Raw genomic sequence first — 25,013 nt, forward strand, 5'->3', positions numbered from 1 at the left:
CTCTCTATTCTTTCTTTCTTTTTTTCTTTCTTTTTTTTTTTTTTCGTTTCTCTAGCGATTGTTCGACCAGAGTATCGATCCCTCCCCCCCTCTCGTTAGAATTCGCATCGCCACTCCGTTTCCCCCTCCCCGCTCTGTTTAATTTCTAGATGTTCGATTTTCGCGTATACAGAATGTTCATCTCGGTGATTGATACCACCGAGAGGGTTTCTTCCTTTCTTCCTTCTCCGAAACTTAGAGAAAAAGAAAGAAAAAAAAGAAAAGAAAAAAAACGGAACGCTCCATCGAGATTTCCACTTAAGCTTCTCGCTCGAAACGGAATATCTATCCCGGTCGGATGTTTGGAAAACGCTTTATACCGTGTCATCTGCGAGTCTTCCCACCGGTAACGTATCTAAGCATTAATTAACCGATCGACCGAGCGGAACGGTAATACCGAGACCGCCTCTACGTGTAGAAGGGAACCGCGGGTAGATAGGCTCTCCCCTAATTGATTCCGATGTTCATAATTGAAAGAGTGCTTAATCGGGATACGCTCTTAAGAGAAGGTATGCGAATCATTACTCTTCCTCTGTGAATTCGCTTCCTCGAGTTTATCCATTAACAAACCGAAGAGATCGATAATGCGTTTAACGCTTGAGGAGAGGGGAAAGGAGAAATTATTGAGCCGGGAAAATTTCGTCTATGACTAAAAACAAACGTAAGAATTACACTCGAAATTTTATCGAGACGAAAAAAAAAAGGTGAATGAAAGAGAAAGAAAAAGAAGTCGATCTCGGATGATTTCGATCTCCAAAGCAAAAATTTCCTCGAACCAAAGTTTCCTTCTTTCGTCGATGGTTAAGTCGCGTCAATTATGCAAAACTCGTCCCCGAATCGTTGGTCGAATCGCAAGAGGGAGGGGAGAGTTTTCCGCCCTCCTCAGCCGCGAGACGGCCAAAAACTCTAAAACTCGTGGCTCGAACGTTTCTTGGCAACCATTTCTCTACCAAGAAACTGGTTAATCGCCTCGCCTCGCTCGGGTCGAGAGTGTGGTCGGAGTGAGTGAGAGGAAAGAAAATTTGCTTGCCAACACGCTATTCCCTCGGCTGTCCAAAATGTGCAGCGATCTGCAGAAGTCCCGGCCGCCCGCCGGACACGGTGTGTCTATCGCCCATTCGTTGCACATCTGCGAACAAAAGGGAGGAGGGGGGGAAGAAAAAAATAGGGGAACGAAGTCGAGTCGGAAAAAAATCGAGTTGCGAGTGAAACGTTCGCCCGATTTGTGTCCCGCGAGCCGATCGATCGGAGGAGCGAGTCCAAAAGTTCGACGACAAGTTTCCACGCTGATTTGTTGTACATGAGGGGGGGAGTGGGAAGGAAAAAAGTACGAGAAGCAATTTGTCCATTCTCGCCGATCGATCCGAACAATCTGGATAACGCGGATGTCCGCGATCGAGACGAGACGAGACGAAATTGGGGGAAGAGGGAGGGTTGTTCCTTCGATCGAACGTTCGCCGTGTAAAGTCGTCGTTACGCGCGTATAAAGTTTCGCGGTGCTATCGTATCGAATTGGAGGGGGAGGAGGAAAAGAGAGAAGAGGGAAAGAGGGAAGAAGATTGGGGGAGAAAGGATCGAGGGAATAAATTGTGGAAGCGAGAGAGGGTATATATATATATACCGGTGGGGCATCTCTCGCGGTTCCATCGACCCGGTTTCGAATCAACGATTTTCGATACAGATTTCCGTCGGCGGAACCCCTATTTAGAGAGATGCTTAGGATTGATCCTTGGCGGCGGCCAAGCCTCCTCGCTTCGCTCCTCTTCTCCTTGTCTCGCGTCTCCCCACCTCTCGTTGCCCGATCCGATATCGGTAATTCCTTTGCGACATGGTCGACTTAAAGAGTGGAGATTGGTTGCTCGGACAAGAGGGCGGGAGAGAAAAGAGTGGAAAGAGGAGGGAGTTCGAGGATAAGTGAAAAAAAAAAAAAAAGAAAAAAAAAGGATCGATAGCGGAACGGAGTTAAACGAAATTGCGGTTGAACCCGACGCGATACAGGCATTACGAGAACTTTTTAAGAGTGAGGGGGGGCGGTCGTTTAGCGGGGAGTCGTCGATACCTGGTTATCGCTGACGTTGACGCAAGTGTAGCACGTTAGACCTGCAACAACAGAGAGGGGGCGGTGGGGTGAGTAATAGCGTTGCACCAGAGACACCGGGCCGGGGGTGGCTCGAGCGCGGGACAAAGGGCGGAGAGACGCAACAATTAAACGCGCTTAGACGCTCCTTCGATATAATTCCAAGCTTGGAAATACACTTAACGTCGTGGAAAATGGATCGTCCCCGTCCAATGGAACTTGTAACTTGTCCCCCCGATGGTGGATCGAGTCGCGACAAAAGCGTCGCGTTCCCCGGGGAACAGAAGGGTGTACGTTTGCAATCGTATTGTTTCTCAAAGGGAGATCCTTCCCTTCCGACCCTCCTCCCTCAATTTCGTAATTAATACTTTTCGCTACCGGTTTCGAGAGATCGAATCCATTTCCGAGACCCGTTTTCCCTTCTTCCCGGAATCGGAAAGAGAGCCGAGAGGCGAAGGAAAGATTTTCCCCGTCCCCGTCACGCTAATGGAATACAAACTTTTTCATTGGAACTTTGATCGGAATTGGGGGTGGGGGGAGGGTAGCGAAGAGCTACCCAAGCAAGCAAGTAGCAGCCGAGAAAAGGAGGGAAGCGTAAAGAAGAAGGAAGCGGCGAGCGTATTTTCTTTTTTCTTTTCTTTTCTTTTTTTTTTTTCTTTTTTCTTTCTCTCGAGCGACTCTCGAACAGGGTAAACTCACCACTGCCGCCGCTCGGTTCGGAAACTGCGAATGGAGTTTGGTTTAAGTAAGGTTGGCAGGAAAGCGGTAAGGTTGGCGATATTTCAGAACAATGCGTTACAAGCGAGGGACGTGGAGAGATGGAGGGGAGGGAGAGGAGGGGGATGATTTGTGGGAAATTGGTAGAAGGTGGATGGAGGTAAAGTGGCCAGCGAGATCTGTTAAGCGGTAGAAAGGCAGGAAGGAGGATTAGCGGAGCTCGATTGCAGGATTCGAGAGGGTTGGATAAGTTCGAGTTAGCCGAGCAAATCATAGATCTGTTTGCCCCCGGTACTCTCTCCGCCCTTTCTCCCCGACTTTTCTTCCACTCGTCCCTCTCCCTCTCTCTCCCTCTCTCTCTCTCCTTCCTTTCTGGCCAACGTCGCTTTTCGACACCGATACCCACGGTAGATGTCTTCCTCCTCCGCGGTTATTCCCTTCAGCCCGTCCTTCTGCTTCGACTCCTCCTTTCCGTTTCCGTTTCCGGAGAGGACGTTTCTGCCGCAAGTTTCCGCAGCCAGGAGCAGCCCGACCATCACCCACGTGATCATTCCTCACATCTCTGCAATGACAGAAATGGGACTGCGGATAATCTTACTGTACCGTAATTGATCGCGACCAATCTTTTTTCCGATTCTCCGCGCGTGTCTCGCCGGCGGAGAATCGGATTGCTCTCCAATCGTTCATTTTCACGCGACGAGCGTGAATTCGTCGATATGCCTGGATTGGGGAAAGGGAAGAAAGAAAGAAAAAAAGAAGCAAACATCGCGCGTCAAAGGGTTTTATCGTTGACAGTGGCCGATAAATTACTCTTATCGCGCTTCGATACACGACTTATCGCGATGGTTTCCATCGCGGTATCCGTGAATACCTGATGGTGGATGACGATTAAACGAAAACAAATGGCCGTGTAATTACCGGGGGGAGGAGGAAGGGTGATCGGCAAAAGAAAATGGAAAAATAAGAGGGAGCGAAAGGAACACGGGTAGAGAAATCTGTTTGCCTAAACTCGGATAAATCGGCGTGAGACCGTGGAAAAATTGTTCCCTCCGGAACGCCACGTTGTTTTAACCGAGATATCGGAATTTCAATTTACCTCTCCGCCCCTCCCTCCTCCGTTGATCGAAGGATTTATCGCCCTATACGAATGAGAATGGGTCGGGGAGGATGGGCGAGGGAGATGGAATCGAAAGGCGGAGGAGATCGGAAAACGTCTTTTCGGAGGGTGGGCGCGGGTGGATAGATACGGCGGAATTCAAATCCGGATCAGGAATTACGGAGGTATGGGTTTGGCCGAGAGAGCGAGAGGGACGCGTATATAGTTTCAATCCTCGCGTACAACACGAAGACCACAAGGATCGGACTAGCGCGCTAAGCTGCGCCCCGCTCTTGTAGATCCTGCATTTACACATGTTCCGCTCTTCTTTGATTAACCCTTTGAGTATCTTCGATCGTTTTCTATGCGTGGAAATTTCTCGCGCGAAAAGGAGAGAGAGAGAGAGAGAGAAAGAGAGAGAGAAAGAGAGAGTTGGGAAAAGGGAAATTGGATTCTGGGATTTTGCGAAAACATAGAAACGCGTACCTCAAAGCTTCGAGCCGTGCTTCGAGGTAGAGAATCTCGGGATCCATCTCGGAAAGGAAAGAGGGGAGGGAGAGTCCTCTCCCCTTCTCCTTCCTATTCTTTGATATCCGTTCGTTAAAATCGATGGATACGGTTCCACGAATTAAATCGAACGGTGGAATAGCCGCGAGGTCCGAAACGCAAAAATGCTTCGGCAAATGCTTCGTTATCGGGAACGCGTATCTCGTTTCTAATTATTGGTGACTGGTTTCGAAAAATTGGTGGAATTTTCCATCGGCTCTTATTGGCGGGGAGAACGGTAAATCGGGGAGGATGTAGGGAAATTGGAGGACAGAGAAGATTTCGAGCGAAACGAAATAATCCCATCGATCGAAATGGCACCGGTTAGATTACCGGCGAGCATATACCCTGCCCGTTATAGAAACGTAGGATAGGAGATTATCCCACTTAAATCAAACGAAATACAGATCGATGGTGAATGCAGCGGCGTTCGACGTCGGCGGGGTTCTTTGATACGTAACGTCAATCAAGCAGGTTGATAAGCCCGATCCTTTCAATACTGCTTCTGTTAACGATTGTCAGCCGCGCAAACTTATCCCCCTCCCCCTCCAGCTTGACCAAAGTGGCATTCGACAGCGAGCGACGGGATTATATCGAGCCGAACGGATAGTTAGAATTTCCAGGTGGATGCCCGTTGTAGATCACGTACACCAAGTAACGCGATTATTTCGACCGTATCCTCTCGCTACGTCGACTAAGAAATTCACGACCTCTCGAATATCGGCCGCCCTATCGGTTACTCCCATCTATCCAAACTTTAATCCTCCTCTTCGAGGCGAGAGATGGCCACCATTCCCACCCCCGAGTATCCCGCCTATATCGCACTTTCCCTTTCTCGCGTCGTGCACGATGATTTTTTAACGGCGAGAGATGCCGGTTGCGCCTTTGACAGACGAAGAGACGTTTAATTGGAAAATCAAATGGACGCGTGGACGAGGGAGGAGCGAGTTTAACCGTGAGAGTGGATCGATCGAATGCTCGGTTTAAATCCTAGCCTAGAACGTGTCGTCCACGGAGAATCGGTTGCGGGTAAACAGATCCACTCGACCGTTGGACATGTCAATCGATGGATATCCCAGTTCCAACCCAGCCATGCGTATAGTTCTTCCGAGTGTAGATCAAGGTTCGATTCTACGGGTCGGTTGACCTATCGCTGCCAGCTACTCTCCACCTGCTTCCTCCCTCTCTATCGCTCCTACGCGGATAAGATTTCGTTCCCTCTCTCTCTCTCTCTTTCCCTTTTCGTGCTCTCGCCCGAGGGGACGGGATGAATCGAAAGGGAGATGAATTCGACGCAATACGCCCGAGAAATTGTGAACCACGACTCGAGACACACGAGGTAAACCTTAATCGAGATAATTAAACGCCGAGCTTCCGATCCCAAGTTCGTTAAAAGGGAAGTTGGCCACCAGGACGTAAAACTTTTACGACGCGATGTTTCGCCGATAAAAACATCCCCCGATCTTACTTTCAATTATACGACTCATCTCTTCTTTTATAACGGCACAGATCGAGGAAAAAACGCCTTTTAACAATTATTCCTTTTTCTCTTTTGCCTTTTCAACGACAGAAATAAATCGCATCTTTCGCGCCAATCGCATCGTCGTCTCTCCCTTCGTTTCGTAACGCGCGTTCTCGTCACGAGGACGGGATCGTTCGTTATACCGTTAAATAAATTCATCATGATCACGCGTGGCCCGGATTCAGATCCCCATCCCCCTCCCGCTTCTCGCCTCCTCCGTGTGATTTATTCGGTGACGATGCGCGGAATTTTCGAGAGGCGACAATTTGAAAATGTTGAGCGCGGGCGGACGAGGAGAAAGAAGAGGAGGAGGAGGAGGAGTTGAAAATGACTCGGCGGGGAGGGAGGGGGATAGTAACAGGATGAAATTTCATTTCAGCGTAATCAATAGCGCTTACGGCGTGTTCCCCCGAAGAAGATCTTCGACTTTTTTTTTTCTCTCCACCCGTAATAGAGGACGTCCTTTGTTCTTGCTTTCCTCCCCCCTTACCTCCCCCCCCCTTGCTTCGGATCGCGCGGATTAAAAGAACTTTTTATTTTCCTACTTAGAGAAGGGGAACTCGGCCGGGGAATTAGGTTGCTCTTTCTCTCCTCCATCCCCGCCCGTGGAGGGAGGGGGGTGGAGGGTTCCGGTTACCAGCAGTTCCATTCTAGAATTCCCATGGGCAAACATTGGCCGTGCCAGTTATTACCAACCTGAAGGTCATCGATCAAATCTCAATTTATAGGCTGTCACTCTTGTCAGAGCATGAAATTCAACTCGGATGGAATCGATGGATATCGTCGTGAACCGGAGTGAAATTTTCCCCAATTTCCCATCCGATTGGACGTAAATATTGAAATTTCCATTTCGATTCTTTCCCTTCGTAAGGATCGTGGTGACTTTCTCTCTCTCTCTCTTTCTCTTTTCTCTTTTTCCTCTTTCTTCTTATAATAAATCGATTCGAACTCGATCACGATCGAGAGCTCGATGATCCGTTCATCCATCGTCGAAATCAAAGGAAGGATTCCTCGAATCAATCTTTTGATCCATCGCGCGCATTTTCTCCCCGTCGATAGACACAGTGGATACGGTCGGCGAGTAGTCAGCCGCGATATCCTCCCACCATCCGCGCTTTTGACCGTTTCGCGCTCTTCCACTTTTTACTCCTTTCCTTTCTTTTTTTTTTTTTTTTTTTTTTTTCTCTCCTCTCCGTTTGTTCGCATCCGATGGCGATGGAAAGGAAGCGAACGAAATTTAACAATGGCAGCGATACTTTTTCCGCGCCAATGATACAGAGAGAGAGGTACACATACACATACTTTTTTCTTTTTTTTTTTTTTTTTTTGTATCCAGTAACCATTCAATAGAATGGAAAATCTTTGACAACGAGAAAACCATCGTCATAGAAAAATTGATTTCGTATTAGAGTGCAGCCACCTCTTTTGTGCTACCTTCGAAACGAATATATAGGAAAGCGACGGCCTAGCAAAGCTTGGACAAACTCGAGAGGGGGGGGAGGGCAGGAAGGAGGGCAAATTCGCGAGGGATGCTTCATTGCCTCCCAATAGCCGGAGTAACTCAATTCTAAAACGCTTCTACCGGCTTGTTCTCCCGCTGTTCGCTCGAACATCGCTATATTTGCCTGGTTACGTGCTATTCTTTCTTTTTTTTTTTTTTTTATAAAACGAAACACCGATATAAGCGACACCACCGATATCCTACCTTCGAATCGATCGGATGGAATTTTCTTATTAAAGATTTAGGTACGATCGTGATTGAGCCTCTTCCTCCCCTCCTCTCTTGTTAATTATTGCAACGAGAACATCGCGAATATTCGTCGATATTCTTCTTTTTCAATTTTAAGGCATACGTTACATTAAAATTATACACTCTTTCTGAATCGTTGTTTGTTTCTGAATCGTGGACAAGAAAACAAAGAGAAAAATTAATCGCAAGTTGAATCTATGAAATCGCCAGAAAATCTAGGCTCGCACATATACATATATATAAAGACATACATAAATTGTACAAACAGTGGGAGAAATTGTTAATCGACGATACGCGTATATCGTAGTTTTAGTTTATCTTTCTGTAACACCGTATAAAGATACAATTCCCCGGTTTTGCTACTGTGCAAATTTTCTCGGTCCGAACCGAGAGGATTGTTTACTTAATTACCGTTTAATTACGCGTCATCAAAGTTTCATCTTCATATCCGCACGCAATTAAGGGAAACGTTTTCTTTTTCTCTCTCTCTCTCTCTTCATCCTCCCTTTCATCCCCAACGAGGGGGGGATAATTCGCCCAATTAATTCCACCCCGTTCCCCGCTTTTAATAATGGCCAACGGTATAATTATTCTTGGGGGAGGGAGGGCCGAATCTATTAAAGGGTCCCTCGATCGTCCTTTTCGTAATTCGTAACGCGGCCAAATTCCCTCCAAGAGATCGGTCCAAGAGATGTCGTTAAGAGATAACGGGGAATTTATCTGCCCCCGGGGAAAAACTTTCATTTCCTGCCCACCAAGGAGGACCTGGTCAGGAAAGGACCCGGTTTCGCGACACGCTTTAATAAATAACGGTATCGACACCTCATCGAGTTTCTTCTCTCTCCCCTCCCCTCCCTGTCTCGTTTCGACGGGTCGGCAACTTTAAAGGAGTTCAAGTTCGAAGTTGGACCCTCCGTCCCCCCCTTGATATATACATTCCCCGAACTTTAAGAAGAAAAGTTTTCAAAGATTTGTTGGTTCGCTTGTTCGACTCGTCGTCCCAACGTCGGAGGCTGCATCCCATCCCACCGTTTAAACTGTCTGATACCGTCTGGCGGAGAGAGGAGAGCGGTTTCAGGAGAGGATCTCCTCCGAATTCCGCGCCGCTTGATATACCCTCTCTAATTTCTCGGGCCAACAGCCGAGATCTCAAAGTAAAATTATCCCTAACTCGATGAAATTCGATACGAGGCGAGGATGAAGATTTCGAGATTGTGCGACGAATTTGCAACATTTCCGTGCGGTGCTTTCGGGGAGACTTTGAGAATTTCTTTAAGCCACCGTGATCCGTGAGCGCGCCGCGCACGCTTCATCGCTTCCCATCGGCTTTGTAAACCGGCTTTTCATCATCTCTCCAATTTTATGCACGCCAAAGTGGCGCGTGTGCGCCACTTAATCGCTCGGCAAAAAGTGGCGGAGCGAACAGAGAGAGAGAGAGAGTTTCAACCGTGTATAATGTAAATCTCGTCGTGGTTTGCCTCACGAGACTGACGGGGCTCGGTAAAATCCTCGGCAACCTTGGGACACGCTAAAAACCCGTCCCCTTTCTCTCTCTTTCTCTTCCCTCTCTCTGTTTCCTTTGCGTTTCCTGCTTTTTCTTCGACGAAAACTTGCAGAATCTCGAGTGTCGTTCGCTTTGACTTTATGTCGGTGGTAAAAAGGTGAAAAGCTGGACGGAGAAGAATGCTCCTTCCGTTTCGGCAGATATCCTTTATCCGCTTTTCCCTTCTTCCTCTTCTTCTTCTCCTTACTCTTCTTCCTCCTCTTCTTTCCTTCGCTCGATTATCTCGTTTGCATTATTCGCTTAAGAAGAGTTCGCTTATTTAACATTACGTTACGTTAAAGAATTATCATGAAACGGATACGGAGACTTCTTGCGTTTCCATCATGGCGAATGCGCGCCGATATACGTGCACGGAGTAGATTCGTGGATACGAAGTTTGAACGTATGTAGGGGTCCCATATGGCGTTGGGGGCGCGCACTCTCATAAATACGACGTATTCTCCCTCTCCCTCTCTCTCTCTCTCTCTCTCTCTCTCTCTCTTAGATTTTTCCTTCGCATTTCCATATATACAAAACTATCGTAAATAAGATACTTTGCCGGACTATTCGTAGAGTTGCGCAGAGTTGTCCGTGGTATACAATACGTATAGGTTTTTCATCGTGAGGATATCCGTTGAAATATGGTTCCACGTCTACTCCACGTGCATCTCTGTATATATGTATGTGTGTGTGCGTATATAATCCGTTCCTCTCGAAACAGATTAATTTCTGACTAGTTCAACGGGCGTAAAGGAGAATTGTAAATAAAATTAATCGCGATGTCGAAACTTCCATAGCGACTTTAATTCGTTCATATGGATTTCGAGAAGTAGAGTTTGAGAGAGAAAGAGAGAGAGAAAGGGAGAGAGAGAGAGAGAGAGAGAGGAAGAAGCGAGGGTGAAAAATATTTTCTCTCGTTGGAAATTCGGTATTCCATTCGGTAACCGGTTCTGGTCGAAAAGGTAAACGTCGAAACAAATTTGTTTTTTTAAAAAATATATCCTCTCGATACACGAGTTTACATTTCGGCCGTGATAAACGTTGGCACGTGAAAAAATTAATCGTTCGATCGCGATTAATCGCTTTTAAAAGGAAAAAGAAAAAGAAAAATGGGGATTCGAACGAGAGAGATTAGAAGAGAGAGTCTTTTCCATTCGATCGCGAATCCTAGTTCAATTCGCCGAGAGGAGCAAACCACGCCCCTCCCCCTTTCTTTAATTAACTCACCCCTCTTCCCGGCGACCACGAGAGAACTCGATGGCCTTCCACGATTTGCGTCGAAAATTAATTTGTTTCGATTACTCCAAACTCTTCTACCCTTCCCCCTTCCCTCCCTCCTGAAAATAGCGTCGTGCAAGTTTAAAAACAATGTTTCAACCGGCATGTTTCTATCTACGTGCCTAGATAGGCCGAGGGGAGAGGAGGGTTAATTGGCGCGAGCCAAGACCAATTTGCCATTTAATCCTCCCCCGATGAGAATAAACGATCGGGCAACGTGAATGAATTTGCCCTCCCTCTCACCCCGCTTCACCTCCCCCAATGTAATGCGGTAATTAGTCGAATTTTCCACGCGTCACGGGGATAAAACCGATAAAAATTCATCGACGCGACGAAAACACGTCCAACCACCGCCCCCTCCGCCCCCCCTGGTTGCTGGTTAATTGAAAAGCATCGCGCGACAACACCGTCCGTTCCTTCTTCCTCTGTGTGCGAAACTTTCATTTAACCGACCTCCCCCTCCCCTCTTCAACAACGTTTCATCGTTACGCGACGCTTTCCAATTTGCATAAATTCATTCTTCCCATGGTTTGCCATTCTAAATGGAGGACGGGGAGAGAGAGAGAGAGAGAGAGAAAAAGAAAGGGAAAAAAACGAGGGCGGAAAAAAAAACACGGTACACGGTGGAGAGAACGGTGAGCAGAGATAGGGAATCGGATCGGTTACTGTAATTCGCGATTATACACGGTGATCCCGCGCGGTATAATCGCGTATAATCTCGTATATACAAAAGTAAAGAGAGAGAGAGAGAGAGAGAGAGCCACTCGTACCGTGAACACCGCCAGTGTTGCAGTTACTACTACGGATCTGTATATAGGGCTAACGCTGTAATAGATGTTCGATTTCACCGGTGCGGATGGTCGGCGGGGTATAAAACATCGAATTTTGGCCACGAGCCGAATCGGGGATATTAATATTAAAGGTGGCGCGGGACGAATTGAAAATATATATGTATGAGGGAGAGGAGGGAGAGGGGAGGGAGGGAGAGGCATCGGGACGACCAATCACGCGCCTGGAAAAAGTATTTTGGCGGCCGAGATTTACGGATGGTGGAAACGGTCGATGTATGGCGTATGGGTTTTGGCGACCGGTAGACGGAGGGATGCTCCCATAAAATACACGGGGGAGGGGGCGTATCCCTCCCTCCCTTGGCCAAGCAGTCGGTATTAATCATTCGGTTATTATACGACGGGAGAGCGTTGATATAACGGGCGAGGTATAACGTATCGAGGTTAATCCGCCAGAGGGTCTCGTCTTTTGCGTGTATTCAACCGGAATACGGAATTAACGTTCACTTGAATTATTATAAACTCCAATATATATATACACGCCTTGGATACTCGGTTGGATAGAGTAGATACGAGACGGCCGCGCGAGATGAATACGGGGACCGGGTTCAGACGGACAGGAGATCCTCCGCCCCCTCCCCCTCGTAGACGTAGCGAGCAGATACGTCCGCCACTTCATTTTGATTTACCATTCAACCGTGCCGGCGCGTCGAGTTTCGCGCACGCCGAACGATGATAGTAATACTTTGTCCAACGCACGGCCCGTACAAATTTCCATAAGTGATCTTTCCCCGCCAGTGTGGCGTTAACGCGGTTTTCATCTTTCGCGACTTTTCAACGAGACGTTTTCCATACGTAAGGATCCGTAATCCGGAGGAGTATACCCGGTGTAAGCCGATTTATCGTTCCGTATCGACATGGAACGAATTCCCGAACAAAATTGGCCCGCGGAAAAAAGACGTTGATCCGGGAGGAATTAGAAGGAATTTTAGAGGGAGAGCACGCGTTATGGAGCAACGTGTTACCCGAATAGGGGCTGCAGGCGCGAAACGGGGGAATAAGGCCATAAAATATGAGGCGGTTGGCAAGACTCGAGATCCAGCGGCGCTTTTCACGGGTTGGTGTCGACGCGCGGCGGCGTCGGTGAAAATCACTCGTGAATTCCACTGTAGTCGGCTCTCGTTCTTTCTCCTTTCCCCCGCTCCGTTTCTTCTTTTTTTTTTTTTTTTTTTTTTTTTTCTCTCTCTCCCCCTCGCGCGCACTCCGACATCGCGAAAGAGAAAGGCTTTTTCGCTGTAGCATTTCCGCCAACGACGCCGACGAGGACGTTCCTCTACTCTTCCGGAACGCTCGGCCAGAAGGAAAAGCCATCATCCAATTTTTCATCGCGCTGCATCCGCTCCGCAGGGGTATCGCTTGCTCCCCCTCGCTTGCTCCAACGTCATTAGAGGGAACCGTTTGTGGAAAGATATCGTTTCCACTTTTCTCTTTTTTTCCTCTCTCTCTCTTCCCCTCCCCCCAGAGACACACTTTTCCCGAGGAAACACGTTGCTCCTTTTCCTCGCCGTCGAGCTTCTTTTCCTCTCCCGGATCTCTGAAACGTGCTCGTACGGAATATCGATACGGCTAAACATCGATTTAACGTAGATTCACGAGTTTGCGAACGGATGTACGGAGAGAAGGAGGATGCTCCGTTGCCAGAAGATCAACGATTTCCTCGATTCGAGTGCTAATAGGGTGTCTGGACGACCAACTTTCGTTGCCTGACGTCTCGAAACCGTCTTACGAATTATTATTCTCCTCGGATAAATAGCGCAAAGGAACATTCGACTATCGTCCAACAACATCCAATCTTAGCACTTTATTCTCGAAACTTTTTTTTCACCCTTGTTAATAATCTTATCCTCTCTGCCTCTCTTTATTCCCCTCGATACTCGACTCCGATTCCCATCGATCGATATCATCCTCGCTGTGTTTATCCCACTTTTAACGATATCGCTAATCGATCCAATCTCCAGACTCTTCGCGTTCGCGATAAAGTGCATCGATAATATCGTCGCTTCCGCCGTCATTTTCGGCTCTCGATCGAGTGGAAGGGTGGGGAAGGGTTTGATGGCAGCCACAATTAAAACTTTCCAAGCCTCCAGGATGGGATATCATTTATGGGACTAATTACCAGGATAAATGGGAGGCGATGAATGAGATCTCGCGTTTGGTGTTCGACCTCTATTCCTTCCCACCTCGCGGAACTTTATTCTCCCTCCTTCTTCCTTTATCCTTGAATTATTTCCAAGGTATCCCCATCATTCTCTCCCTCTCTCTCTCTCTCTATATATATACGTTTTTTTCTACCCCTATTTTTTCTTCACGAGCATGATAAAAGAGAATTCGTCCCAGATGTAGGATTTAAGTCGGATCGTTTGTAGCGCGCAACAACTCCTTTCCCTTCTTTTTCCTCCACTTTTCCTACGATCCTCGCTCGATATTCTTCCTCGCCCCTGTTAATTATACACTTACCAACTTTGCTTTTATCCGCGGTCTACTTATTCATGAACTTCCGTGAACTGTGACGAGTTGGCCCCGAACTACCCTTGGATCGACGCGGTATTTCACCCGCCCACGCCCCTCTTTGTCTTCGCGCATCGCTCGTATATATGGCTCAAGGACGGGGCTCTTTCCATCCGAATCTCGATGGAACAGGATGATGCAGGATACGTGTTCCCAGCGAAACATAACAGCCTCGATTTTTCATTCGATCACGTCTATAATAAAGAGAATATAAACTTGTCCGAGAATATAAACTCGATTCCTGCTTGATTCAGTTGAAGTTTCGATCCAAATCGCTCTTCTTCACTTTCATCTATCCATCTTCGAACGAAGGAAATCGTCGAGGTAATCCTTCCGCCGGTGTGATAAAAATTCGAACGGGCGAAAGGATTAAAAGCCGAGCGATAATAATCGCGAAACAACTTGCCAACTTTCTCCTCTCCCCTCCCCCTCCTCCGTGGCGGATGATTTTACATAAAATTCGCGAAAGGCGTTTTCGTCGAATCCCCCCCAATCCACGAGCATCCAAGTTTCGAGTAACGAGCCTTGGCAATTCCCTCCGTCACGAAGTTTCGCAATAACCCCCATCTGTAACAACCACCCTCTCTCGTAGCCCCGATTTCGGAAGCAAGTACGCGCAACAATAAAAACCGAAGCGGGGTGGGCGAAATCCTGTTCGCGGGTACCGCGATATAACTGAACGGCGAAACCGTATGGGAGGATATTAAACGTGGCTAAGGACGTGGGTAACGCACACGTATACACACGAATTCGTATACACACACACACAGGCACGCGTACAAGGCGGTTTCGGTCCCGTAAATATTTCAATCGTGACACGATCCGACGAATTCACGGGGTGACGCGTCGGTTTATGCAAAACACCGAGCGACAAAATAGGGCGTTACCTGAGGGAGAGGAGGGGTGAGCATCCGTCTAGTGTCAAAGTTCTTTCCTCTCTCGGAAGAGAAGAGGGGAAGAGGAGGAGGAGGAGGAGGGACGGACCAGCTACGTCCCATCCATTCTCGTTGTCTGGCCGTGCACGTAATTTTCTCCTTTTCGCGGTGGCGGTCGCGTACGAGCCGGGTCGTCAGCCCCGGTGATGCTACACTTGAGGTATTTTAAACGTGCCGTTAAAATGGAGTTTAACTCTTTAATTTTAACCGAAAGGAGGGAGAGGGGGGAAGAGAAGAATTACTCGTCTTAACGCGAAGCAAACGATCACCCCTTTCGTTTTAACGACTGTTACTCGCTCGATCGTATATTCTAGGGTATTACTAGAAGTTCGAGATCTCACTAGGTCGGTTGGGTAAATTTTCTCCCGAATCCGGGCGGAAATCGAAGCGAAGGAGATCGTTTCGAAACGATCGTTGCCTCGCAAGGAGGAGGAGGAGGAGGAGGGGGAGGAAACAATAAAGAGAGAGAAATCGAGGATCTTTTTGGATCTTTTTACGTAGTACTTAGACGGTAAAGGATCGTCCAAAGTACATTCGTTGCTTCTCTCCAAGTTGTCTCGACGAGGCTCCTCGATCCTCTTTCAATGGTCGACCAGCCAGATTTGCCGGTCGTTATAGACGCGCAAAAAGTGGACGATAACGGAGTCCCGTCCGTTGTGTCGAGGAGAGATAGAGAGAGAGAGAGATAAAAAGGGGGAAGAAAGGGCGCGAAAAGCCACGAAACGGGGAGAAAGTTTCCAGCTCTCGAGCGGCTAACGACCGTCGAAAGCACCGATGTCGGTTCCTCTTCTCTCCGTACCAGAAACCAGTGTTGCCTCCCGTTGAAACCATGAAAACGAGTCCCTCGTCTATATCGCGGTGTCTGACTACCAACCTGCTCTTTCCCCTTTTACCTTTATTGTCGTTGTGTCTGTGGCGTGCGATTCGCAGCGCAATAAAACGAGGGAAAGATAAAGGAAAGATAAAGAGAGGAGGGGAGAAAAAAGTGGAAAACAGTGTCGAGCATGGACCGTCGTCGGTTGTTTCCAAATCGATGCGTAAAAGGGGGGAAAGAGAAAAAACGGAGAATGGGAGAAAGAAAGGGACAACGCGGAAGAAAGAGGGAAAAGGAAGGGAAAATCGTGGGGAGAGATCTCTCTTGGAAAGGAGAGAAGGAGAAAAATATGGGTGGGAGGAAAGGGAACAAGAACAAGGAAGAGAGGAGGAATAAAAATGCCAGGAGAAAAGGACGAGAAGAGAAAGTTTTCAACGCGAAAACTCTCCATCGACTAACGACCATCGAGAGCGACTTGCCTTTGGATAGCCACTGAGTTGCATCGATCGTGAGCTTTCCTCCTCACTCACTTCGCCGTATAAATACCGGAAGACTATCCTTTTCGAGACAACTCGCTAAAATTATTTCCATTCCATTATCATTAAGTACCCTCGTAAAGTACCTACTTCTTTTCACCATCTCTATATGGGGAATGGGAGGGGGAAGAATTGCACGGCAATGGAAGCAGAAAGAAGACGCGTAGAAATCAGGTAGAGAATTGTCTTAACGAGAGTGATTCATAGATAAAAATAAGAAGGAAGAGGAGAAATTGATAAAAATAAGGAGGAGGAGGAATTGATAAAAATAAGGAGGAGGAGGAATTGATAAAAATAAGGAGATGGAGGAATTGATAAAAATAAGGAGATGGAGGAATTGATAAAAATAAGGAGGAGGAGAAATTGATAAACTTTAGGGGATGGAATTTTCAAAATTGAAGGAGAGGCATTTTTTAAAATTGGGGGAGAGAGATTTTTCAAAATTGGGAGGAGGAATTTACAAATTTTCGGTGAAGGAATTCATAAATTGGGGGGGGGGCGGAATTTATAAATTTAAAGGCGAGGAATTGATAAAAATAAGGAGGAGCAGGAATTGATAAAAATAAGGAGATGGAGAAATTGATAAAAATAAGGAAGAGGAGGAATTGATAAAAATAAAGAGGAGGAGGAATTGATAAAAATAAAGAGCAGGAGGAATTGATAAAAATAAGGAGATGGAGGAATTGATAAAAATAAGGAGATGGAGGAATTGATAAAAATAAGGAGGAGGAGGAATTGATAAAAATAAGGAGATGGAGGAATTGATAAAAATAAGGAGATGGAGGAATTTTCAAAATTGGGGAAGAGGCATTTTTCAAAATTGGGGGAGGGATTTTTCAAAATTGGGTGGAGGAATTTAATTTGCGGTGAAGGAATTGATAAATTAGGGGGGAGGAATTTATAAATTTAAAGGCGAGGAATTGATAAAAATAAGGAGGAGGAGGAATTGATAAAAATAAGGAGATGGAGGAATTTATAATAATAAGGAGGAGGAATTGATAAAAATAAGGAGGAGGAGGAATTGATAAAAATAAGGAGCTGGAGGAATTGATAAAAATAAGGAGATGGAGGAATTGATAAAAATAAGGAAGAGGAGGAATTGATAAAAATAAGGAGGAGGAGGAATTGATAAAAATAAGGAGGAGGAGGAATTGATAAAAATAAGGAGCTGGAGGAATTGATAAAAATAAGGAGATGGAGGAATTGATAAAAATAAGGAGGAGGAGGAATTGATAAAAATAAGGAGATGGAGGAATTGATAAAAATAAGGAGATGGAGGAATTGATAAAAATAAGGAGGAGGAGGAATTGATAAAAATGAGGAGGAGGAGGAATTGATAAAAATAAGGAGATGGAGGAATTTTCGAAATTGGAGAAGACGCATTTTTCAAAATGGGGGGAGGGATTTTTCAAAATTGGGTGGAGGAATTTAATTTGCGGTGAAGGAATTGATAAATTAGGGGGGAGGAATTTATAAATTTAAAGGCGAGGAATTGATAAAAATAAGGAGGAGGAGGAATTGATAAAAATAAGGAGATGGAGAAATTGATAAAAATAAGGAAGAGGAGGAATTGATAAAAATAAAGAGGAGGAGGAATTGATAAAAATAAAGAGGAGGAGGAATTGATAAAAATAAGGAGATGGAGGAATTTTCAAAATTGGAGAAGACGCATTTTTCAAAATGGGGGGAGGGATTTTTCAAAATTGGGTGGAGGAATTTAATTTGCGGTGAAGGAATTGATAAATTAGGGGGGAGGAATTTATAAATTTAAAGGCGAGGAATTGATAAAAATAAGGAGGAGGAGGAATTGATAAAAATAAGGAGATGGAGAAATTGATAAAAATAAGGAAGAGGAGGAATTGATAAAAATAAAGAGGAGGAGGAATTGATAAAAATAAAGAGGAGGAGGAATTGATAAAAATAAGGAGATGGAGGAATTTTCAAAATTGGAGAAGACGCATTTTTCAAAATGGGGGGAGGGATTTTTCAAAATTGGGTGGAGGAATTTAATTTGCGGTGAAGGAATTGATAAATTAGGGGGGAGGAATTTATAAATTTAAAGGCGAGGAATTGATAAAAATAAGGAGGAGGTGGAATTGATAAAAATAAGGAGATGGAGGAATTGATAAAAATAAGGAAGAGGAGGAATTGATAAAAATAAGGAGGAGGAATTGATAAAAATAAGGAGATGGAGGAATTGATAAAAATAAGGAAGAGGAGGAATTGATAAAAATGAGGAGATGGAGGAATTGATAAAAATAAGGAGATGGAGGAATTGATAAAAATTAGGAGATGGAGGAATTTTCAAAATTGGGGAAGAGGCATTTTTCAAAATTGGGGGAGGGATTTTTCAAAATTGGGAGGAGGAATTTACAAATTTCCGGTGAAGGAATTCATAAATTGGGGGTGGGGGCGGAATTTATAAATTTAAAGGCGACGAATTGAAAAATAAGAATGAAAAGGAATTGATAAAATTGAGGAGCAGAAATTTACAAATTTGGGTGGTGGGAACTTATAAAATTGGGGGGGAGGAATAAATTTGTGGGAGAAGGAATTGATAAAAATAAGGAGATGAAGGAATTGATAAAAATAAGGAGGAGGAGGAATTGATAAAAATAAGGAGATGGAGGAATTGATAAAAATAAGGAGATGGAGGAATTGATAAAAATAAGGAGATGGAGGAATTGATAAAAATAAGGAGATGGAGGAATTGATAAAAATAAGGAGGAGGAGGAATTGATAAAAAAAAGGAGATGGAGGAATTGATAAAAATAAGGAGGAGAAGGAATTAATAAAAATAAGGAGGAGGAACAATCTCGTTTAAAAATTTTACCACGGAAACTGTACTCGTTCTTTGAAACCGGAGTTTTGTCTCGATTTTATCCGATTTTTATTTTTTTGTCCCTGTTTCGTCAACGGAATTATTTTTTTTCCTTCTTTTTTTTTTTTTATCGAATATCGAGTACATTTGCCTAGAAACGTTTGCAATTCCTATCCTTCGATCGTACAATAATCCGAGATTCGCGTTCACGCAAAATGGAGAATAAAATTTTCTCCCTGGAGAGGCTACTATCAACAGGTTCGTTAAAACTTGTACGATTCTTGAAAACGCGACCCGGGTTCGGGCTTATGTTCGAAGTAACGAAGGGAACCGAAGAGAAGGAGCATTCAGCTTCCAAAAAACCGACCGGTTGAAAAGCTGCGTGCTTGAAAAAAAAAAAACGTCTCTTCTCGTCGTCTTTTTTTCGCTGCATTTTCTATTCCCTTTTTTTTTTTCCCTTTTTTTCTTCTTCCGTCTTCTTTCTTCTATCTACAATTTTATCACTCGGCTTCGATCGCAACCTGATAACAAGAGCCGAGCTAACGAGAGAATTCGTTCCTAAGGCAAACAAGTCCGATTTATACCTCGCGCAATTTAGCAAAACAAACTGGCCTGCTATTATTTCTGCTTTAATGCCATGATAAATTAAAGCGCTTTATATGTATATAAAGGGAGAGAGAGAGAGAGAGAGAGAGAGAGAGAGAGAGTGAGAGATCATTTAACGTTTTCGGTTAGATCAATGACCGCCGGTTACGAATAATTCACGCAACCTGCAAAATTCGCAACATCGATTAAACCGGGAATCCATGTTGAAACCGAGACCTTAGTCGTGGCTTTCCTCTCTTTCTCTCTCTCTCTCTCTCTCTCTCTCTCTCTCCACGAACTAAGAGTTAGTCCTTTGAACGACGAGTTGCACCAAGTTGCTACGAGAAACCGATGAACGACGCGCGTACACGAGCAAAAAGAGAGAGAGAGAGAGACGAGGGAGAAAGAGAGGGAGAAAGAGAGAGAGAGAGAAAGAGAGAAAGAGAGAGAGAGACAAGGGAGAAAGAGAGAGAAAGAGAGAGAGAGAGAAAGAGAGAGAGAGACAAGGGAGAAAGAGAGAGAAAGAGAGAGAGAGAAAGAGAGAAAGAGAGAGAAAGAGAGAGAGACAAGGGAGAAAGAGAGAGAAAGAGAGAGAGAAAGAGAGAGAGAGAGAAAGAGAGAGAGACAAGGGAGAAAGAGAGAGAAAGAGAGAGAGAAAGAGAGAGGGAGGGAGGAAGAGAGAGAGAGAGAAAGAGAAGGAAATCCAAATCCCCCGTAAACGAGGGAAGAAAGGAGCTTAGAATTGGATAAAGAGAAGCGTATTTTTTCGTATCTCCCGGCCAAAATAGATGCTCCGTGCAATTTTCACGAAGGAGGATTGTAAGACGGCGATACGATACGAGTTAATAATGTTTTTTTAAATTCTTTCCGCGGGGTGTACAAAACGTCGAGTGGGGATCGTGGTTGTGCAAGTGTCTGGGCGGGGGTTATAAATTTCGCGCGTGAAAGAGAGAAAGAAAGTATCCAGACTCGGTGTGGGTGGAAGAATGAAGAGAAAAGAAAAGAAAAAAAAAATGACAAGAAACGAGGGCAACCGGCAGAAAAGTAGTAAAGCTAGGAGGAGAAGTTGAGTTTTTATCTTTTTTTTATATATATATATATACATATACACGTATACACGAGATAATATATTTAGACACGGAAATGAAGTAGCTTTATTGAAGCGTATACATTTTACTATTCCACTACTACTCGGTTGATGACCGAGTGTTGCTCGTTCGCGCGTCATCATTCTCGCGTGGCGCCACGTGGACCACGTTTAATTTCCTGTACACGTATTATTAATCAAAATATCGGATAAAAAACGAGCGGCCTGTTTCGTCCTTAATCGAGGATTTGATCGTCGAGAGGCGCTCATTTTCCACGTCGTCGCGCACGCACGGTGTGGAGGTGCAACAAAATAAGAGAGGAGTTATCCTTCGCCCACTCCGTACTCCCGGACTGCAATGCAGATACGACCGAATCGTGGCGAGAAAGACGGACCCTTTAACACTCCTCTATTCTTTCATGCCACGTCTCTTTCTCTCTTTCCTTCTTTCCTTCCTTCCTTCCTCCTCCCTCCTCCTTTCCTCCTGCCACCGCACATTATTCCCGCTCCCAAAGAGTCCGAGACAAAAGGCAAAGACGCGGCAGCCTCTTCTCTCCTCCCATTCTCTCTTTCTCTCTCTTTCTCTCTCTCTTTCTCTTTCGCTGCTCTCTTTCCCCGGTGGCAGCAACCACACCATGGAATAGTAATGTCGTTCTCGAATCCGAAGTTATAAAAGACAGGGCCCTTTCGAAACCTCGTTTTCCAGTTCCAACGGGCGCGTGATCAGAAACGAGAGACTCCTTCTCGTTTCCTCGCTAATTGCGCGGATAATTCTTGGGAGGGTTGGATCTTTCCAAGAGTGGAGGGTAAAGTAGGACGGGGTAACTCTTTACAAGGGTAGAGAGGAGAGAGTATTGGGGCAAAATAAGGAGAAGAATTTTCGAAATCGAGGGTGAAAGGTGTTTCGCGCGCTGTACCATCGGAACGTGGTATCACGTTAACGCGTTATCGAATCGCTGTGAAAATTATCACGGTTTCTGAACATCCCGCTTTAAAAGCGTTTCATCGGAGATACATGGAGAGAGAAAGAGAGAGAGAAAAAGAGAGAGAGATTTGACGCGTACGCGTCCGTTAAATGTGTGGCTGTCGATGACGTGGCCGTGATAATTCTCTCGACCTTTCAACGACCTTCAAACCACTATTTCCATCCTTCATCTTCCATTTCGAACATTTCGATCGGCCACGCGTCCCCATCTTCGATTCGACTCCGATAATCGATCAACAGTGTGCAATGCATTGTCGCGTATTTCTAGCTTCTTTTTATGGACAAAATTGAACTACTCTTTTCAAATGTATCCTTCGATTCGTGATTCTGCCACGTGCGAGATAAATGCGAGATGTATCCAACAAAATCGTATTTTTCATTTCTTTCTTTTCCTTTTTTTTCTCTCTCTCTCTCCGCAAAAAATTTCAATGCGTATTTTCAATCTCGCGATGAACGATTGAAAAACCTTTTCTTCCAGAGAACTTAATAGTCATGTCGGGATCAAAACAGCGAGACGATCGACGAACGAATGTAGAAAATTGACGAATAATCGATGCCGGATAGGCGTATTCAAATCGATACCGTGTTTAACGATGTATTCATACATTTTCCTGCTCGGGAATGAAAACGAAAAGGTAACGATAAATATATACATATATATATATACACATAGATGCGTATACGAATGGATATTAAATCGTCATCGCAAGTTTACATATTTAACGCCGCTTTAATATTTAGCTTTCGATCACGTATCACTCGAATCGTTAATCGTACGATCGTTCGGCTTTGATATTTTTAACCGTCAACCACTCGGAAATACGGTTCATCCGCGATACCAATACGCTCGCATTATACCGGATAATGGGGCGCCGATCGAGTATTTAGAATCGATCCTGTCCAAACTGTCCTCCATCCCTTCTACTTCTCCGCGCTGACTTCTCTAGAGAGAGCGAGAGAGAGAGAGAAGAGAAATAAAAAAGCGGAAGTAATCTTGGGATCTCGACGATATGAAACATCGAGAAATATATCTCGCCTCGAACTGATATTCCACCGCAATTTCCTCCGCGCTCCTTTCGAGTTAAAATATTTAAAGGAGGGAATAGAATTTACACGCAAACGGTGGGCGCCGTTTTTCAGAAAAATCGAAAACTTCGAGCTCTCTCTCTCCCTTCAGCTTCCTACCTGATACTTCCCCGCAATTTCCTCCCATTTCGCATCCCAGCTCGAAAAGCGAAGCTTTTTTTAAAGAGGAACGAGGGATAAAGTCGGGATGGAAGCCTTTTCCTCGGGATCAAAATTTTTTTCACAGTTTTTTCTCCTCTCCTCCGACTGGTTTCCCGCCAATTTATCCCCGCGTTTTTCTCGCGAATCTCGAGATGAAGCTCGTTTAAGAAGCGGGATAGTCGGGATTAAAAGTCGGTGGGGTGAAAAAAAGGATCTTCTTCTCCAGAGGGAAATTCAAAATTCTTTTTCTCACCCTCCGATATCCGTTGAAACGGATCCGTTCAAACGTGTTTCAGAGTTCGAGCCCAAGTTAATTAACAAGAAATTGTTGCCTTCTTTTTTCTTTTCCTTTTCTCTTCCTTTGCGAGTGTAAACCGCGTTCGCGGTTTCGCCGGCCAATCCCCGCCAGCTTACTGTTCCGCAAGAGATCGCTTTTAAGCCGGCTGGAAAATACTGTAATACGTACAGGGACGATATTTTAGGCGGATAGCCCGTATATATATATATATATATATATATATATATATATATACGAGGACAATCACGTTGCATCAAGGAACGCGAACACGCTCCCTTTGACAGAGAGCTCGATGCTTCCGGGTGAAAAACAAATTTCATTCGCGCGCCACGTCAAACACCGACCTCTCGATCGATGTTCTCTCGAATTTTTCTTTCTGTCTCTCTTCTTCTTCTTCTACTTTTTTTTTCTCCTTCATTCTCCGATATTCGCGAAAGCTGTCCCCACGGATAATCGCGATTCGATTCGGCCGCGATGGCGTCGAGATTAAGGCAATAAACCGAACGAAACAATGAATCTCGGTCAAAGACCTTCTGGAATCGTCCCTCTCTTCACCCTCCTCTTTGTTTCCATTTAACTCGCCGATACGTAATTGAGTGAAACGATAAAGGGATACTCGACACGCCGGTATTTCCGTCGAATTTCTGTCCAGAGCGGGGAGGGAGGAGAAAAAAGGAGGAGGAGGGTGGAAAAGGATGACGAGAAAAGCTCGCAGGGACATGAATTGGCTACGTTCGTTCGAGGCAGAAATGGTATACGCAAAAGGGAAGGGGGTGGAAGAATTACGAGTGGACAGGTCCTCGAGTGAAAACGTAGAAAAAAACAAATTTAAAAAGGTCCTCGCGCGTATATCAAGGCACGAAAGGTGTATCCTCGATACGTATTTAATGGATTAAACGGGAATGAGAAACGATGCGGCTTAGCGGTGGTGAAGGGAGGAGTGGATTGGAAGCTTCGCGTGACAATCGCTCGCGGAGGATAATATCTCTCGTCGAAACAAATTGGGAACGACGTTTGAGAATTCTGTTCATATAATCCGAACGAGGACGATCGACGTAAATTTTCCACTCTCTCTCTATCTCTCTCCCTTTCCGCTTCAAAATTCTCCGTTAACCGCGTTACGAACGGACGAACGGTTCACGGATTCGAGGATTGATATCGGTTTCCGCGGGTTTAACGATATTTGTTTATTCGCCGTGTATCGCTGATTTCGACCGCAACCCTCTTGCGATAAAAAAAAATGCGAAGGAGCAGCACACGTGGAATCGAACCTCGGGGTAAACTTTCCCCCTTTTGTATACTTTTTATCCCCGGGAGAAGGTAAACTACACAACACCCTATCCCGCAACTCCAACGTACGATCCCCTCCTCGTATCCACGTACATTTCATACGTTACAATCGTTCATGACGAGCGTTATCGGCTCGTCTCGCGTTTCCTCCTCCTCCTCTCTCTCTCTCTTTCTACTTTCTTTCTTTCTTTCCATCTCCTCCGAGTCGAGCACACGCGCGTACATCATCGTATCTCGTCCTCTCTGTGTCAAAGCGACCGAGAAGGGGGGATAGAAGCGTGCGCGCGAGTTCAGAAGGGAATTAAATACCGCGAAAACTGTCTGTTCCGGCACGCGATGGGGAAACGCGCGGACGAAAGGAGTGGAGCGACTCTGGACTGGCTGCAGCTATTTTTTTCTGCTAATGGCGGACAGAGGGGAGGACGAGTGCAAGATCGGAGAGGGGAGACAGGGCGGGTGGAAGATAGAAAAAGAGCGAGGTTGAATAACGAAAAAGAGAGAGAGAGAGGGA

At 45.5% G+C, this 25,013-nt stretch overlaps 1 protein-coding gene across 2 annotated transcripts in view; it reads right to left on the minus strand.

Moving 5' to 3' along the window:
- LOC100578877 overlaps positions 1–25,013 on the minus strand; it is a 46,118-nt gene that overhangs the window by 2,829 nt on the left and 18,276 nt on the right. The window contains exons 2-4 of one of the 2 annotated variants that reach the window (XM_026445119.1): positions 3,240–3,415; positions 2,099–2,139; positions 1,070–1,168 (exon numbers count right to left, since the gene is read on the minus strand). In XM_026445119.1, the coding sequence (XP_026300904.1) occupies positions 1,070–1,168; positions 2,099–2,139; positions 3,240–3,384 (285 nt within the window). In that variant the 5' untranslated portion in view covers positions 3,385–3,415. The remainder of the gene's footprint in view (positions 1–1,069; positions 1,169–2,098; positions 2,140–3,239; positions 3,416–25,013) is intronic. The other variant, XM_026445118.1, reaches the window with a different exon arrangement.

This window comes from Apis mellifera, linkage group LG14, assembly GCF_003254395.2.
Source record: "Apis mellifera strain DH4 linkage group LG14, Amel_HAv3.1, whole genome shotgun sequence".
Taxonomy (NCBI): domain Eukaryota; kingdom Metazoa; phylum Arthropoda; class Insecta; order Hymenoptera; family Apidae; genus Apis; species Apis mellifera.